This window comes from Xenopus laevis, chromosome 6L (genome assembly GCF_017654675.1).
Source record: "Xenopus laevis strain J_2021 chromosome 6L, Xenopus_laevis_v10.1, whole genome shotgun sequence".
Taxonomy (NCBI): domain Eukaryota; kingdom Metazoa; phylum Chordata; class Amphibia; order Anura; family Pipidae; genus Xenopus; species Xenopus laevis.
Genome location: NC_054381.1, coordinates 159705541 through 159723729, shown reverse-complemented (window position 1 = coordinate 159723729; position 18189 = coordinate 159705541). Strand labels below are relative to the sequence as shown.

The following is an 18189-nucleotide window of genomic DNA, read 5'->3' as shown; positions in this document are numbered from 1 at the left end:
ATCGAGGGTTATTCGACCCTAGGTAAATGTGTCCCTTAGTGATGGGCGAATTTGGGGTGTTTTGGTTCACCGAAAAATTCACGAATTTCTCGCGAAATTCACGAAACGGCAAATAATTCACGAAACGGCGCCCGTGTCCAGTTTTTGATGCCGGCGTCCAAAATAAACCGATGCCAGCGTCCTTTCGCTGGCGAATTTTCGCGGCAGTTTCGCAAATTTATTCGCTGGCGGTGAATCTTGAGAATTCACCACGAATTCACGACTGGCGAATAAATTGGCCCATCACTAATGACAATAAAATAATGAGAATATCCTATCAGAGACGGGTAACAGTTGGTATACAGGGTACAATAATATAAATCAAATATCAAGTCTTAAGAGCCCAACTCTGATACACAGAATCTGAACCCAAGACAGGTATTGCAATATTTCCTATAGTAACCTCACATGTCTTCTAATATAGGAGGAGGGCTTTTGACCATGGATGATATTTCCGTGTACCCTTTGCTCTTATGGTAAATATTTTGTAAAAAGGTATAAAATCTTGTTGTAAGAGGAGTGTCTTTGGGAAGTTCTCCTGTCCCACTTAACTACTACACTGTGGTGTGATTGTGACAACTCCCTAGGTAAAACTCTTGTCTTGTTTGTCTTTGTCTAATAAATAACCTCACTTACTTTGAATAACCTTAATTCAGAGTTTTGCTTTATATAAACGAGGTCTGGTTAATAAAAATATCTTCAATACAAATATACAGAGAAGGAATGTTGTGGGCACACAATAAGCTATACCCTCATACTGTACTGTCTAAGGGAATCAATATGGCACCTCCTCCTCCCATATGTATAAATACAAATATACAGAGAAGGAATGTTGTGGGCACACAATAAGCTATACCCTCATACTGTACTGTCTAAGGGAATCAATATGGCACCTCCTCCTCCCATATGTATAAATACAAATATACAGAGAAGGAATGTTCTGGGCACACAATAAGCTATACCCTCATACTGTACTGTCTAAAGGAATCAATATGGCACCTCCTCCTCCCATATTTATAAATACAAATATACAGACAAGGAATGTTCTGGGCACACAATAAGCTATACCCTCGTACTGTACTGTCTAAGGGAATCAATATGGCACCTCCTCCCATATGTATAAATACAAATATACAGAGAAGGAATGTTCTGGACACACAATAAGCTATACTCTCATACTGTACTGTCTAAGGGAATCAATATGGCACCTCCTCCTCCCATATGTATAAATACAAATATACAGAGAAGGAATGTTCTGGACACACAATAAGCTATACTCTCATACTGTACTGTCTAAGGGAATCAATATGGCACCTCCTCCTCCCATATGTATAAATACAAATATACAGAGAAGGAATGTTCTGGGCACACATTAAGCTATACCCTCATACTGTACTGTCTAAGGGAATCAATATGGCACCTACCTCCTCCCATATGTATAAATACAAATATACAGAGAAGGAATGTTCTGGGCACACAATAAGCTATACCCTCATACTGTACTGTCTAAGGGAATCAATATGGCACCTCCTCCCATATGTATAAATACAAATATACAGAGAAGGAATGTTCTGGGCACACATTAAGCTATACCCTCATACTGTACTGTCTAAGGGAATCAATATGGCACCTCCTCCCATATGTATAAATACAAATATACAGAGAAGGAATGTTCTGGGCACACATTAAGCTATACCCTCATACTGTACTGTCTAAGGGAATCAATATGGCACCTCCTACCCATATGTATAAATACAAATATACAGAGAAGGAATGTTCTGGGCACACATTAAGCTATACCCTCATACTGTACTGTCTAAGGGAATCAATATGGCACCTACCTTCTCCCATATGTATAAATACAAATATACAGAGAAGGAATGTTCTGGGCACACAATAAGCTATACCCTCATACTGAACTGTCTAAGGGAATCAATATGGCACCTCCTCCCATATGTATAAATACAAATATACAGAGAAGGAATGTTCTGGGCACACAATAAGCTATACCCTCCTACTCATGAAAACAAATATACAATAAAGATACAAACTAAGCCATACCCTCAAATTTTACTCTCCATTTTCACAAAATTCTTCCTCTTACACAGCGTATTTTAGCCTTAGAAACGTTTTCATAAAGGGAACTTGTTCTGGTGTCATTATTGTGCTTAGCATTTTATAAACTGCATCCAAAATGAAAAACAATAGAAGAAAGCTGCGTGTTTGTGTGGCAAAGTAGAAGCTTTTAAAAAAATCACACACATCTCACAATTTATGTCAAAAGCTGCGGAATAAAATGAGCAAATTGAATTGTTTCCCTTCTCCTCCAGCTCTCTGAGTGGCTTATAAAGCATTTCCTATATTAACAAACAGCAATAAACAAGTGCTTGCAGATATATACGCTCATTTAAAAACACTCAGGAAGCAAAATAATAGAAATCAAAAACAGAACTTCCCAAATATTATACCCTTGATATAGCAAACACATTTATGTATTGTACAGTCTATAAGACTGTATGCTGTTGTACTATCAATAGACTTTAACATGCTCTCAAAAGTAACTCTGCTTCATATACAGTACATTATATAAAGTGCTTTATATTGCACTTTATGGCAAAGAGCAGAAAAAAAAAATGTAGGGAAAAACTATGGTAGTAGAGAAGGATAAGAAGCTTGGCATAGTTAGACTAAACGTGCTTGATTATTAGAAGCTTGACATACTTGGACCCAACTTTAGCCTACCAAAGACTTAAAAGATTGACATTGCTAGACCAAACTTTTCCAATTGGAGAATTAGAAGCTTGACATAGCTATACCAAACGTTGGCCAATGAAGGAACTAGAACAGGGGTCCCCAACCTTTTTTACTTGTGAGCCACATTCAAATGTAAAAAGAGTTGGGGAGCAACGCAAGCATGAAAAAAGTCCCTTGGGGTGTCAAATAAAGTCTATAATTAGCTATTTGGTAGCCCCTTTGTGGAAAGGCAGCCTACAAGAGGCTCAACTTGGCAGTATACTTAGTTTTTATGCAATTAAAACTTGCTTTCAAGCTTGGAATTCAAAAATAAGCACCTGCTTTGAGGACCCTGAGAGCAACATCCAAGGGGTTGAAGAGAAACATGTTGCTCACGAGCTACTGGTTGGGGATCACTGGACTAGAAGTTTAGCATTACTAGACAAAACCTTAGTCACTGGCAGGATTAGAAACGTCATATAACAAGACCAAACCTTAGCGGATAAAAAGATTAAACTAAAGCAATCTTTAGCCAATTGGAGAATTAGAAGCTTAACATATCAACAACACACTGTAGCCATGAGAGGATTAGACATAATAAGACCAAACTTTAGCCAATTGAGGATTATAAGGTTAGCAATACTAGACCAAACTTTAGCCAATAAAAGGGTTAGAAACTTGATACAGGTATGGGACCTGTTATCCAGAATGCTCGGGACCTGGGGTTTTCCGGATAACGGATCTTTCCGTAATTTGGGTCTTCATTCCTTAAGTCTACTAGAAATTCATTTAAACATTAAATAACCCCAATAGGCTGGTTTTGCTTCCAATAAAGATGAATTATATCTTAGTTGGGATCAAGTACAAGCTACTGTTTTATTATTACAGAGAAAAAGGAAATCATTTTTAAAAATTTGGATTATTTGGATAAAATGGAGTCTATGGGAGACATTCCGTAATTCGGAGCTTTCTGGATATCGGGTTTCCGGATAAGGGATCCTATACCTGTATAGCAAGATCAAACCATAACCAAGTAGAGGATTAGAAGACTGCCATAGCTAGACCAAACCTTAGCAAATCAGATTAGATAATTGACAGTGCTAGACCAAACTTTAGCAAATGAGAGATTTAGAAGATTGACATAGCTAGACTAAACTTCAGTCAATCAGAGGATTTGAAGATGAACAATGCTAGCTCAAACTTTAGCCATTGAAAGGATTAGAAACTTGATATAGCAAGACCAAGCCATAGCCAGTTAGAGGATGAGAAGACTGACATCGCTAGACCAAACCTTAGCAAATTAGAAGATTGACATTGCTAGACCAAACTTTGGCCAAAGAGAGAATTAGAAAATTGACATGGCTAGACCAAGCTTTAGTTAATCAGAAGATTAAAAGATTAACAATATTAAACCAAACTTTAACCATTGAAAGGCTTAGAAGTATTAGAAGTTTGGCAGGGTTAGGCCACCCTGTGACAGATTATTTGTATTCTGCTGTTGGTAGGCCAGTTTAAGTTTTTCTTTTTGGCTTATCATATGCTGAAGATGAGAAGCTTCATACTTGAAATGTTGTTGCCACTTCTTGTCTGTCGCAGCACAGATTAAAAGAGTTTTATAAATAATGTCTGATTTCTGCAAACTCAAGAACATTCCGAGGAACAGCAGGTGGCCGCGAGTGAGTTAAACTTCCTAAGATGATGATTATCATGTCCCTCCAGAAATAACAAGCCCTGGGGTGATCCGCTCTACCTGCTGATACCAAATGGAAGCTGACAACCGTGGTGACCTTTTATTCCATTTCAACATGGGCCTTTCCAGACCCCACTGATTAACTTTCTGAGGCAGGAAATTAAAACCTACAGTATGTTCTGATTGAGTAAGACGAAAGAGAAAAAGAAATACTAAAATACAAGGATTCATACACCCATCCAACAACTCCACCACTCATCACATTGATGCATTCAGGCTCTTTAGGTAAAAATGCAGAGTGTAGTGTGATCACTGGTCTGTGGTTTGCCTCCAGTGTATCCCTTAAAGCTGTAAGGAGCCCCTGTAATTAACACCTGCCATGAGTAGACATGATCCCTGGCTATGGGTGTGTCAGGGGAGACCTTCTTATGTAGAAGAACATACAGAGAGAAGTTCAGCCGTTTGCACTCATTTCTAGGACTTTGTTCTTGCTCTTTGGAGAATAAGGTACAACTCCAAAGAACCTGTGACTTGATTCAAAAGGTTAGGATTCACAAGGATCGACTCAAACGCAGCTTAACTGCTCAAACTTCAGTGTTTATTGTTTTAACACAACATGTTTCGAGTCCAGTGTGTCTCTTTGTCAAGTGTACAACAATGTGTAGGAAAGCCGTATAAATTAGTGACAGGAAATGACCTCATGAAGGTAAGTACACACCCCCCAACCCAAAAGAAGGCAACCAAAAATGTTTTAAACATGAATAACACAGCAATCATTTTGCAGAGGGAGTCCAGTTTAACTCCAATAAAGTTAGTTTTTCAAACACGTAAACTACGAGTCTGTGGTTCTTTCGCTCTGTGGAAATGGAATACTGGTGTCACGCTGTGCTGGAAAAGAATTTTTAAGAAACAAATAATTGAGAACAATTAAACCAATGGGCTAAATCTAGTACTGCCTAAGTAAGGCCTACATGCCCAAGAGTACAACCTGTGACTTGAACTTTGCACCTTGCAAGGAGATCTGTTCTGCAATATATTATATATTCTATATTCTAATTTTAATTTAATGAATGAAATACTCTAATATCCCATTCCGTCAGAGAAATAGACTGTAGACCTGTTATTTACAGAAATTGCTGGATAGGGTCAGGTTTTCTGATATCATTTGAATCATAAATATGCTGGTAAATTCCAAAGGGCATGCTGATGACATCATTCAAAACAATATATAAATTGCATCATCAATACGGTGGTACGTTCCAAATAATATAATATAATATATGTAATATATAACTATGCCTTCATAGTACAGGTATAGGATCCCTTATCTGGAAACCTGATATCCAGAAAGCTCCGAATTACGGAATGGCTGTCTCCCATAGACTCCATTTTATCCAAATAATCCAATTTTTTAAAAATGATTTCCTTTTTCTGTGTAATAATAAAACAGTAGCTTGTACTTGATCCCAACTGAGATATAATTAATCCTTATTGGAAGCAAAACCAGCCTATTGGGGTTTATTTACTGTTTAAATGCATTTCTAGTAGACCTAAGGCATGAAGACCCAAATTACGGAAAGTTCTGTGATCCAGAAAACCCAGGTCCCAAGCATTCTGGATAACAGGTTCCATACCTGTAGTAACTTCCAGAAGGCATGCAGATGACAACACTCCAGATAATATTAGGTCATTGCGGGTCTGCTGATGACATCACTCAAGGCATTATGTCATTTTAATGATCAACATCATAGTAACTTTCAAATGGCATGTTGATAATAACAGTCAAGCAAATAGCAACATGTTGGAAAGTCCAAGGCTTGTTATGACATCACTACATATATCTACAACATAATAACTACCATAGGGCTGGTTGATGACATCATACAATTTAATGGCTTTATTAATGATAAGGTTAAACTTCTGGCATTACTATAGCAGTAACTTCCAAGGGGTGTGTTGATGACATCACTAAAAACAATATATTTAAAACATAATCATTTCCAATGGATTTGTTGATCACATCACTCATATGATTCAATGGCCTTAGTTTAACTTGTGTCATCACTATAGTAGTAACTCCCAAGGGGTTGGTTGATTACAACACTCAAGACAATGTTGTGACATCAGCATGGTAGCAACTTGCAAAGGTTATGCTGATGGCATGGCTCAAGGCAGTAAAATGTTGGGAGTGAATCGTCCTTTCTCTCCAGTACTAAGACTCACAGGACTTGCAATTGTAAATTTTTTATTTCGCTATACTGTAGAAGGAGAAGAAACAATTATCTAGAAACCAGCCTTGTCCTATATTTAACATTTTGGTCTGTTCATCTGCAACAGAGACAGTGGTTTCCTAACTTGAAATTAATTTCTAATTATACTCACAAATGAATACACTGTATACAGTGATAAAGAGACACCGTATTCTGTATTATCATGAGGTCCCTTTCCAGGTGCTCCATGTTCTGGTTCTTCATTAATTCAATATGTCATTTGAACAAAATGTACAGACTAAAGAGCACATTTTGCTAGAATATGTAAGAAACCTTTGGCCTGAGAAAATTAAACCAATAATCCTCCTGTTTGATGAGTTTGGCAAACTTGTCTGTATAGGTTTATTAGTTTTTCCCTATAAATAGTTCCAGTAAGACTACAGTGCATCTCCCTGACTACGGCAGGTAGAATTCCATCAGAATGATTGCTGCTCCAAAACAATTCATAATAAAACCTTGAGGCGAGCAGAGGTTAATGAGTGATGTGCAGCCAACAGATGTAGGAAAAGCTTTTGGGTCATTTTGGCCTCCTCTTGGCAAATACGAATCCTTTTCCTTCTACTAAAAAAAATAATTATACATGATTGGTAATTGTCATTCAGAAATGGGCAATAGAAAACCCATGACCTCTAAATGCAGCAAAGGTAAATGAATGAAGCTATTTAATATGTTGTGGATCCATTGGCTCTCCATAGAGACTAAGTAGATGCTTTTTGAGGAACATTATGAAACTCACTGAAATAGAAACAAATGAAATGTATATTTTAGGGCTCATGTATGGTCAACTGATGCAGAATTCCAAGCATGAAAATGCCATACACTCTTATGCCTACTCGCACTTTATTACCATCATGTGCCAGTTTGACAGTTGACCCTATCATGGGTTTTGAGTACAAAGTATACAAAGGAGCTGCTCTACCTAATAATTGGCTTGACCAAGCAGAACTTAGAGGGAAATTGAACTGCATGCTGCCCCTGTAGGTGCTCAATGTTCACTAGCTGAATCCTATACAATTTAAGGGTGTGTATGTGTCCCACCCACATGTCTCCCCTTTCTCTCACAGGGACAAGTTCCATCCATTTGGGCACAATTTATTAATGGCTCAACCTGTCTGACCAAGTTGCCTGGGTGCTGAGAGAAAGAGAATGGCAGCCTTCCTATTCCTGTCCCTGGGCCTCCCTATAAATAGCATTGGCACCACGCTTCATTTTTACTGGTTGGGCAGCCAAACAACCAGCCGGAAGGCAATCCTACTGTATGCTGCAAGGGAAGGTCTGAAAGTGCAATTATTTGCGTGACTCTGGACAGACCTGCAGCTAGTACCATTAATTATTGTAGAAAGACACATCAACCTCTATATAAAAAGCCTTCTCTGGAAAAAGCACTTCCCCTTTCATTGTCCTTTATCTCTATGGATTTTCAGATGAGTCTGAGATTCATGACTATAAAATGTCAAAGACTTTTCAACTGATTATAAAATTCCAGTTAATGCAAAGAGAACTCGTGTCTCTTTAACCTCCCGCTATCTGTTCTCACAATCCATAGTTGCGTGAAGGCAGAAGAGGCTCCTGTAGAAAAGCCAAATGACTACTTATTAAGTGCTTTCACTCTGTGTGCAACCACATCCACCATTCCGTAAAATGCACAAAAAGCAACGTCAGACCCTCGGAATGGAAGGCAGCCAAAAAAGGAGCCATCTCAATCCTTAACAAGCATTTCCATTAACTGCCGCCCTCCTCCCTGCAGAAGATTTACATAGTTCTTCTGTTTTCTTAATCTCTGAATATTAAGTGAGATACTGGACTGGTTTTTAGGTAGGGCAGAAGATTTGTCCTAGGCCTCAGAAGGTAGTATATTGGGTTTTTGTGGGATGCCCAAATTTACAGCATTCCAATTTGGTAACCTAGATAATCTCTCAATCTTCTATTTCATTCATTAATCACATCAACACCATGGTCAAATCCTGTCTCATTATCTCTATTAAAATACTCCTCCATACCCTTATCATATCCCTCCTACTCTACTGCAACCTTCTACTAACTCTGCTGCTATCCTCTGTTCATCTGAGAAGATCAGCTCCTATAGTGTTGATGTCTTTCTCATAGTTCCCCTAGTCCAACTGCCTGAGGTGTGAGGCCTTTGTTATCTTCTTCCAAAAACCTTACACCAACTTCCAATTCTGATGAGATGTTCTGATAAATTGGCTAATGGGACTTCAAATTTTTAGAAATTCACTGAATGACGATTTAGTGCCAAGTCAGCAAAAACATGGAAATTCACAAAACTAGATATTTGTAAATATGATGTTTATCTTCCTTTGTAAATAACCCCCAGTCAAGATTGTATGATATCCAGAAGTGAGGTGGTGGGTTTGACCAAACCAGATATGCCAATGGGATCTAATCCTGGATTGTTTTGTAACCTAATTCCTCTTGACTCCAAAGTTGAAGAATAAATAAGGCATCAAAAGCACCCAGAGTGGATCATTATCACCCTAAAGGCATAGGTTAGTTGATATTATTGCTGAACACAGAGGACCCATGCAGAGATTGCCTGAAGAAGACAAGTTTACACAGAAGAGGTTTGCTCAGTTAATTGGATTCCCAGACACGTTGGAAAATGAAAACATTGATGCACTAAGGACATGGACTCTGGAGGCCTCTCTCTGCAGAAGAACATCAAGGTACAGCATCGGAGCAGTCCCGGACTGGCAATCTGTGGGTTCTGGCAAATGCCAGAGGGGCTGCTATGAGTTGCCATAGAAAGTCAGTATTTAGTGGGCTGGTGGGGGCTGTTTGGGCCTCTGTGTGGACTGATTTGGCCTCTGTGTACCTGAAATGGCAGGGCTTATTCTAATTCTCAGTCTGGACCTGCATCGGAGTGCCATAGATTTGGGGTGGAAATCTATTTACTGCCCTAGATATTCTTGGAACTATGGTTGAATAACTAATGCAACATGTTCCTATATCTAACCTTGTTATGAGTTAAGAGGGTTCTGACCAATGGTTAAACCTCCCAAGAGGGCCTGAACTAACAAAAAAACCACTGCAATATGGCGATCCAGACGTGAATTTTCCAGAACATTCTTAAAATATATCTAACAATGTCATTGCCTCTAACACCAGGCATTAATAGTGATTGGCTGCAAGAATTCAGCCCAGTCTGCAGCATGCATCTAAATGCATTAAGGATGAAGAGGAGAGATGGCAACCAAAGAGTATATAGCACATGTAGGGTTTCTCCACCAGCTTAAAATACTGAAAATACACCCTATACCTCCATGTGGATGGAAAACTCCTGTCACTGCTTATGACAGGGGCCCAAAAATGCAAAAAGAACTCTTGGGGAGGTCGGGTTATTGGTATTGAGAGTGTAGGGTGTTATTACACATGGCACAAACATAAATTCCATGGATATAATCCATGGGATATCATGACATTCCCGATTGCCGTTTAATTTAGGGGCATCCAAAGTAGTAAACAATGAAAAGAGAACTAAATGTTTAATCCTAGGAGATGGGGGTGCCAAAACTTTAGCTACCCACCCTGTGACTGTCATGGGTTACCTGATACCCTGGTGCACCTGGTCCAGGCACACGCGTGTCTATGCATCTCCCAGGGCCGGAACAAAAAGAAAACCGAAGAAGCCAAAGAAGAAAGCAACAAGGAGCTTCTACAGAATTACGACAGCTGGGGTAATTTTCTGCCAACGGGAGCACCAGCCTGGGGTACTAGGTACACAATTGTAATCACTGAGTCATGCCTAATATTTGGTACCCCCAGTGTCTGTACCTTTAGTTTTTATTTAAGGGCACATTTACTGATAGCAGGAAAAGGTTTAAAGTGCACCTCAAACTGGATTTGGAATTTGGTGAGAAATGTAGAACGCAGGTATGAACCAGATGCAAGTGCTTTATGCATAAGGGGTTAATTGTGCACCCCATAGAGCTCTAGCACTTGTGTAATAAACAAGGTCCTTTTATTCTGATATGCATCACAGCTTTTGACTCTTTGTTGCTCCCGGACTCTGCCAAACTAAATACATACTGAATGCTAATACTGCATGGATAGGTAACAGTTAACTTAAATCACTGCTGAAGACTGCACTGATTTCTATGTAGTGCTGCAAAATGCAGTTAGATAAATAATGCAAACTGTCTCTCCAGCACAGGGATTATGTATGGATGTCTGGTATGTCAGGGTGTGCTCCCAAGGTACCAGCCGTGAACTGAACCTGGTACATGCCCGTTCTGTATGTATTATCCCATTTGCAAACGCAGAGGTCTGTCAATAAAGAGCGAAAATGTAGAATTTGCTTTCATATTTTCATTATTGCCTATATTCCTGCCCTTTCCCCTTTATCTTCCAGACTATAAACTATAATGGTTAAGTTCCCCTTGAAAGATCTATTATATGTTTGTGAATGTGCCATTAGAGCTCTGGAGGCCCCTAATACGTTGTATAATGCAGTCATCTGGAATTCATTCTGTTTGGCTCTTGAAAACCAGAAACCAACCTTGATCTGTTTCTAACTGCAGATATTTAACAATCAGCGAATACCTCCTTTTTTTTGATGAACTACATATCCCAGGATGCACAGCGGGAATTTGCGGCAGCTGGCTGAAGAGTACTTTGATATCCGTGCTGAGAATGAGGCAGTTGTACAGAGCAGAGGGAAGAACATGCATTGAGTTTGTACATACATCATTTGCTTGCCCTTTATTTAGATAATCACACAATGAGTGACAATGCATTCCAGTGTGTGTCAGAGTCGGAATCCATTGTGCACAGGACACCTGTGGCACCCACACATTATTCCTGGGAATAAATCTGCCCGTATAGTAATGCACTGGTATAACATCCGTCACACACACACACAGCGCATAATTGCATTTGGAGTGCAAGCCTCACAGCTGATGCATCACAATCTCCCGTTGATGCCCTCTGCCCCCCCAGGGAAGGACCTAACTGGCTCTGCAGTTCCTGGGCAACCAACAAAATGCCATTTTTAGCTTAACAATGTGACTTAATATTATGGGACAAATTTGTGCAAAACCAACAAAAATAACATAAAATCAACCCACCGCCCCCTGATATATCTAAACTCATACTTCTCTATAACTCTATAACAGATGATTTTTTGGAAACCTGGAGTCATCTGGACTAGAACAATTCCATGCAAAAAATCCTAGTACAGAGGTGCTACATTCTGCACCCTCAGGGCCCCATTCTCCGGCACAGACAAGAAGCAGCCGGATTCAGAGCTGGATAATACAAGGGGTCATCTAAGTCTTATTATCACATTAAGCACAAAAAAGGGGGGATAAAAAGTTGCATGCACTTCTGGACTTACCCTCCAGCGCTCCATCTTTTGAGTTGTTTATGCAGTTGTCCAGATATATCCCATTTTTAACGCACTCCTCCTTTTTCTTGGTTAACCCTGTGGTTTCGCCATGAGTCACCTGGGCTTCTCCATCGTGGCACGAGCATGGTGTCTGCATGATGCCACAGGGGTGAAGGCTGCTACTGCTGCTTAGACAAGTGTCCAACCATTTGCAGAGCATCTGGCAAGCAGCCTTGCTGGGATTCCTGTTCCCCAGAACAAGATATTCCAAGGAGAAGTCGGTCTCATGAGGTTGGATAGACTTCCACTGCAACTGGGACTCCTCATGTCTAGGTAGGGTCTGCTTCATCTGAAGGAACTGCTTGTTGGACTGCAGGAAGGCGTAAGGGACAGAGCTATCACACAGTTTAAGAACCTCATCAAAACTCTCCATCCCCAAGTAGGTCCTGGTAGACTCCAGGAATGAGTCAAACTGAGAGGTTCGTATCTGCTGGTGATCACATATGCCTGAAGGCTTGGACACCTTCATGTACAGAGTGTACCTCCTGGGATCAGGGTTTTGTATAATCCAAGAGCAGAAAGACGAGTTCAAGGGGAAGACAGACAAAGAGGAGAAATAGCCAAAGAATTTTCCCTGGACAAGGGTAGTACAAGGATTCTGCCCCAAGTCAAGGTGAGCTGCAGACCACACAAAGAAAAGTGGCAATACGAAAAGTAGGCTGTGGGGGAATACAACGCTCCTCATCCTAGGTCTCTGGTCCTTTGAAATCCCAAATAATTGTCAGGCAGAGGCCAGGTCTTGGACATAACAGGTGCAGCTGTAGGAAAAAGAGACAGTTTATGAAGCTTGTGCGAAAATGAAGCAGCCTTGGTAGTACATTGGGCTCAAGCTCCCCCCTGTGGCCAAATACTAAACCTGGAAATGTAACCAAAAAAAGGGAAAAATATTAACCCTTAATATCTCAAGCTGCTTATATATTCTCAAACAAAGTCATTTTGAAGTCAGTTTTATATTTCTATTATTTGTTATTAAATACTAGCTCAATGATAACAATCCCCATTAAAAAATAGCTAAAATTTGGAAGCATCATTACATACAGTTAAATAGGCTGTCTATAGCAGCGCAGAGGGCGAGACAAAATTACCGTTATGGGTCTCTGTTTATATCACGTAGGACTCTATGATACAGTATCTGAAGCTCTGCTAATTGTATTTCAACAAAAGCAGAAGGGTCGCAAGTTGGGCAGCAATGAAATAAAGTGTTAATATGATGCCCTGCAGTCTCTATCTTTTCCTACTGTCTCCATGTTGTCCTATTGCCTCCGTCTTTCCTGGCTGTGTCCATCCTGTCCTATAGTCTCCAACTTTTCCTACAGTCTCCATCTTGTCCTACTGTCTCCAACTTTTCCTACTGTTTCCATGTTGTCATACTGTTTCCATCTCTCCCTACTGTGTCCATTCTGCCCTACAGTCTCCACCTTGTCCTAATGTCTCCATCTTTTCCTACTGTCTCCATCTTTTCGTACTGTCTCCACCTTGTCCTACTGTCTCCATCTTGTCCTACTGTCTCCATCTTTTCCTACTGTCTCCATGTTGTCCTACGGTCTCCATACTGTCCTACTTGCTCCAACTGGTGCTGCTGTCACCATCATACACTACCTACTGTCTCCATGTTGTCCTACTGCCTCCGTCTTTCCCGGCTGTGTCCATCCTGCCCTATAGTCTCCAACTTTTCCTACTGTTTCCATGTTGTCATACTGTTTCCATCTTTCCCTACTGTGTCCATCCTGCCCTACAGTCCCCACCTTATCCTAATGTCTCCATCTTGTCCCACTGTCTCCATGTTGTCCTACTACCTCCATCTTGTCCTACTGTCTCCATCTTTCCCTACTGTGTCCATCCTTCCCTACAGTCTGCACCTTGCCCTATCTCCATCTTGTCCTACAGTCTCCATCTTGTTCTACAGTTTCCATCTTGTCCTACATGCTCCAACTGGTGCTGCTGTCACCATCATACCCTACCAGTGGCGTAACTACTTATACAGCAGACCCTGCAACCATGGGGGGGGGCTTGGAGCTAAGGGTCTGGACTGCGTGGTCTGCTATATGGTAGTTGTGTCCAGCCACTTCTGAAGATTAAACTTTGCCGGCTCAATAATTTGCTGTGGCCTGTAAGTGGGCCTGGGGGGGGGGGGGTTAACATAATACAGTCATCTTTCCCTATTGTCACCATCTTGCCTTACTGTTGTCTTCTTATCCTGCTATCATCATCTTGTCCTACTGTCTCACCTAGCTTTACAACTGCCATCTTGTCTTACCATCCCCATACTGCTGCCCTGTTCCTTGGGAAGTCCACTTACATTATCTATTTTCACGTTTACTATGGTCATTTTCTAATACCAAAAGGGGCACTGGAGTTCCATACAGGTATATAGACATGTGCTTGTAAGCCAACCTTAGGGCCCTAATGAATGTTCAAAGTATTTGAAATCTGTGAACGTGGTGCCCCTAGATAAACAGAGACACGTTGCTGCCATGTCTGTGTGACTGCTGTGAATACAGAGCCTGTGTTTCATGCACTTCCATGCAATTGGTTGTATTTAGTTTGTCTGATAACTCCCGCAGCATTTAATCCATAAAGTCTCACCTCAAGGAGCTCTGAACATACTTCTAAACACACACACACCTACAAGGGCTCACCTAAATGCTCGTGGGCAGTTACTGTAAAATCACTACAATAGAAATATTCAGTTGGAGGTTAATTTATATTCCAAAAAAAAATGATTTCATGATTTCATAACTGAATCCTTTGTCTGAAAGGAAGCAAAGTTGTAGTACAATACATTTAAATCACTGTTCTTGTATATGTTAAATACAAACTGAGTGTCCACTTACCCTCATATTAGATTTCCTTCTTCTGTTAACATTGCATAGTAGCTAACCAAAACAGTAGAGTACACCATACATACAGTATAGAAGCACTGATTGTGCACAAGAGCTTGCAATCAAAATTGTAACTAAAACGTGACCTAAAGATGGAAATGTGTCCAACCCGCTCCGAGCAGTTCTAATCCGATCCTGAGCATTTGTCAGCCGGTGCTAGAGCCCATTTCTTCCTCGCGAGGAAGGTTACGCTTACTGCAATCAATAAAAGAGGCACTGTTTTTTCTACAGCAGTCTAACCACCATGCGACATTAATTGAAAGCTAAAGACCTTAACTCCTTCAGGGTTGCCACAGTGTTGCAGTCAGTCGTTGCGGCCAAGGAAAAGCGAAGATTAATAAAAAGCCATTAAAGCGAAAAAGGTTTGGCGTTTGTGCTCACTTCACTCTCCCAAGTGTCTCTGGAAGGGAAAGGCATTCATTATGCCTCCAGCAATTAATTGTCTTCTTTCCCCCCCCCCCCGCTGCAACAAATTGATTGACCAAATCCATTTACAGCCTTTACAGAAGGAGATTAGGGAAGTCAGCATGGCGAGAGTTAATGGGAATATTATCTTTCCACAAAATAAAGACAAATGGCAAATGACTCCTCTGGGGGATAAATGATACCCTGGCACAGAAATCTGTCACTGCTCCGCACTTACATGAGAGCAATTCATATCTGGGTGTTAAGCCAAGAGCCAAGTTAGGAAATTAGAAGGAACTGATTAATTAGCCGCAGAACGGACAGGGCTGCCTTCTGAGTGTCTGAAAGTCCCAGAATCCCCCTGACATCTCGCCCTATTATACCTGCCCCCCATGTACCTGCACTTCTTACACCTCAAATGTACATGACGTACAAGGGGAAAGGAGCAGGGTGCGATGTGATGTGGTCAGGCCTTAATGGGGCATGTTTGGGACACACCATGGGCATAACCAAAAATCACCTGGATTATGTTCCTTGGGGGTTGTCCTTATAATCTTATTGTCCTTTCTTTTGGGCTTTGTATCTCCAGACCCTTCCCTGACCAGCAATTAATTTCTGCCTCAATTATGAATTGAATCTTATTTGTATGAATGTGGTTTGAACATCCTTTATTTTACTTAATTTGATCTTAATAAAGGTATGGGGAAATACTTGAGACTTGGGTTTTTAGGGATAATGGATCTTTTCATTAATCTACTAGAAAATCATTTAAACATTAAACAAACCCAAATAGGCTGGTTTTGCTTCCAATAAGGATTATTTATATCTTAGTTTGGATCACTGTTTTATTATTACAGAGAAAAAAAAACTTGGATTATTTGGATTATTTGTATAAAATGGACTCTATAGGGAACAAACTTTCCATTATTCTGAGCTTTTTGGATAGTGGGTTTCTGGATAATGGACGCTTTACCTGTGCCTTATTACCTGTTAGCACCCACTGCCTAATAGGGATGTAGCGAACTGCCGTTTATGTGTTCGCGAACGCCGTTCGCGAACACCGGCAAAAAATGCGAACAGTTCGCGAACTGTTCGCGAACTTCGAACATCCGCAAATCGTTCGATTCGAACGATCGAAGGATTTTAATCGTTCGATCAAAGGATTTTCGTTCGAATCGAACGATCGAAGCCATTCGATCGAATGATTTCATTCAATCCAATGGCTTCGATCGTTCGATTCGAACGAAAATCCTTCGATTTTAGCGGTCGAAGGAATCGAATGGTCGAATGGTCGAACGATTTTTGTTCGAATCGAACGCGAACGCCTATTGGCGAACGTCGCGCGCCGTTCGCGAACATTCGGCGGACGCGAACAGTCGAAGTTCGCGCGAACTAGTTCGCCGGCGAACAGTTCGCTACATCCCTTCTGCCTAACACCTCATATATTTTGAAAAATATATATTCTTAAAATATCCAGAAGAGCTTGTACCATAAACAAATTGGAATTTAATGTAGAAATTAAACTTTCTTGCACACTCATTTCTCCATAGACGTAGTAAAAGTTTGTTTTTTAGAATTTTGTGATGATGGAGTTCTTTAACGTCCTACAGGCAGATGGAGGGTACTAGGGCAGTTCTAAGGGGTAGAAAAAGCACAAAAGACCCAGAGAAAAAAAATAGAGAAATGGGAACATAAGGACTCTGAGTAGATGAGCAAACGTCTTTAAGAGACTCCTCCGTGAGGTTGTGAATTATATTCTGAGAGACATGGTCAGCCTCAAAACTATAGGCCAGTTAGTCTGACGTCAGTGGTAGGAAAGCTTTTCGAAGGGTTGATAAAGGATAAGATACTGGACTTTATAGCAAATATAATACTATGAGTGTGTGCCAGCATGGTTTTATGCGTAATAGATCTTGCCAGACTAGGGGGCTGATTCACTAACTTTGAGTGAAGGATTCGATGTATAAAAACTTCGAATTTTTGTGCTCCTCGACTATCAAATTGGCATAAATTCGCCTGAGTAGAATGATTCGAATAGATCGAGCGCAAAAACGCTGCGACTATTCGCCTTTCGTTAGTCGAAGTACTGGATCGAGCACAAAAACTCTGCGACTATTCGCCCATTCAATAGTCGAAGTACTGTCTCTTTTAAAAATACTTCAACTGCCTACTTCGCCACCTAAAACCTACCGAATTGCTTTAAAAGCCTATGGGAAAGTCCCATTGGCTTGTTTTCCATGTTTTTGATCGAATAAAAAGGCATTCGATCGAATGAAAATCCTTTGAGTGAATATTTGATCGAGCACCTATTCGCCTGGCGAATATTCGCCAATTCGACTATTCGCCAGCGTGTAAATGCGCCGAAATGCCTATTCAATTCTATTCGATTCTATTCCCCAGTCAAATTTCGAGGGATTTAACCCCTCGAAATTCGACCCTTGATGAATTTGCCCCTAACTTAATTTCTTTTTGTGAGAATGTAAGTAGAGACCTCGATTCGGGGATGGCAGTGGATGTGATTTACTTAGACTTTGCTAAAGCATTTGATACAGTGCCACACAGAAGGTTACTGGTTAAATGAAGGAATGTTGGCCTGGAACATAGTATTTGTACCTGGATAGAGAACTGGCTAAAAGATAGACTACAAAGAGTGGTGGTGAATGGAACATTTTCTAATTGGACCAGTGTTGTTAGTGGAGTACCGCAGGGCTCTGTACTAGGTCCCTTGCTTTTCAACTTGTTTATTAATGACCTGGAGGTGGCCAT

At 40.5% G+C, this 18189-nt stretch overlaps 1 protein-coding gene across 6 annotated transcripts in view; it reads right to left on the bottom strand.

The window, feature by feature from the left end:
- LOC108718612 (adhesion G protein-coupled receptor B1-like) overlaps positions 1 to 18189 on the bottom strand; it is a 323650-nt gene that overhangs the window by 206840 nt on the left and 98621 nt on the right. For all 6 annotated transcript variants that reach the window (XM_041566669.1, XM_041566667.1, XM_041566668.1 and 3 more), the window contains exon 2: positions 12086 to 12894. In XM_041566669.1, coding sequence (XP_041422603.1) covers positions 12086 to 12821 — 736 coding nt within the window. In that variant the 5' untranslated portion in view covers positions 12822 to 12894. The remainder of the gene's footprint in view (positions 1 to 12085; positions 12895 to 18189) is intronic.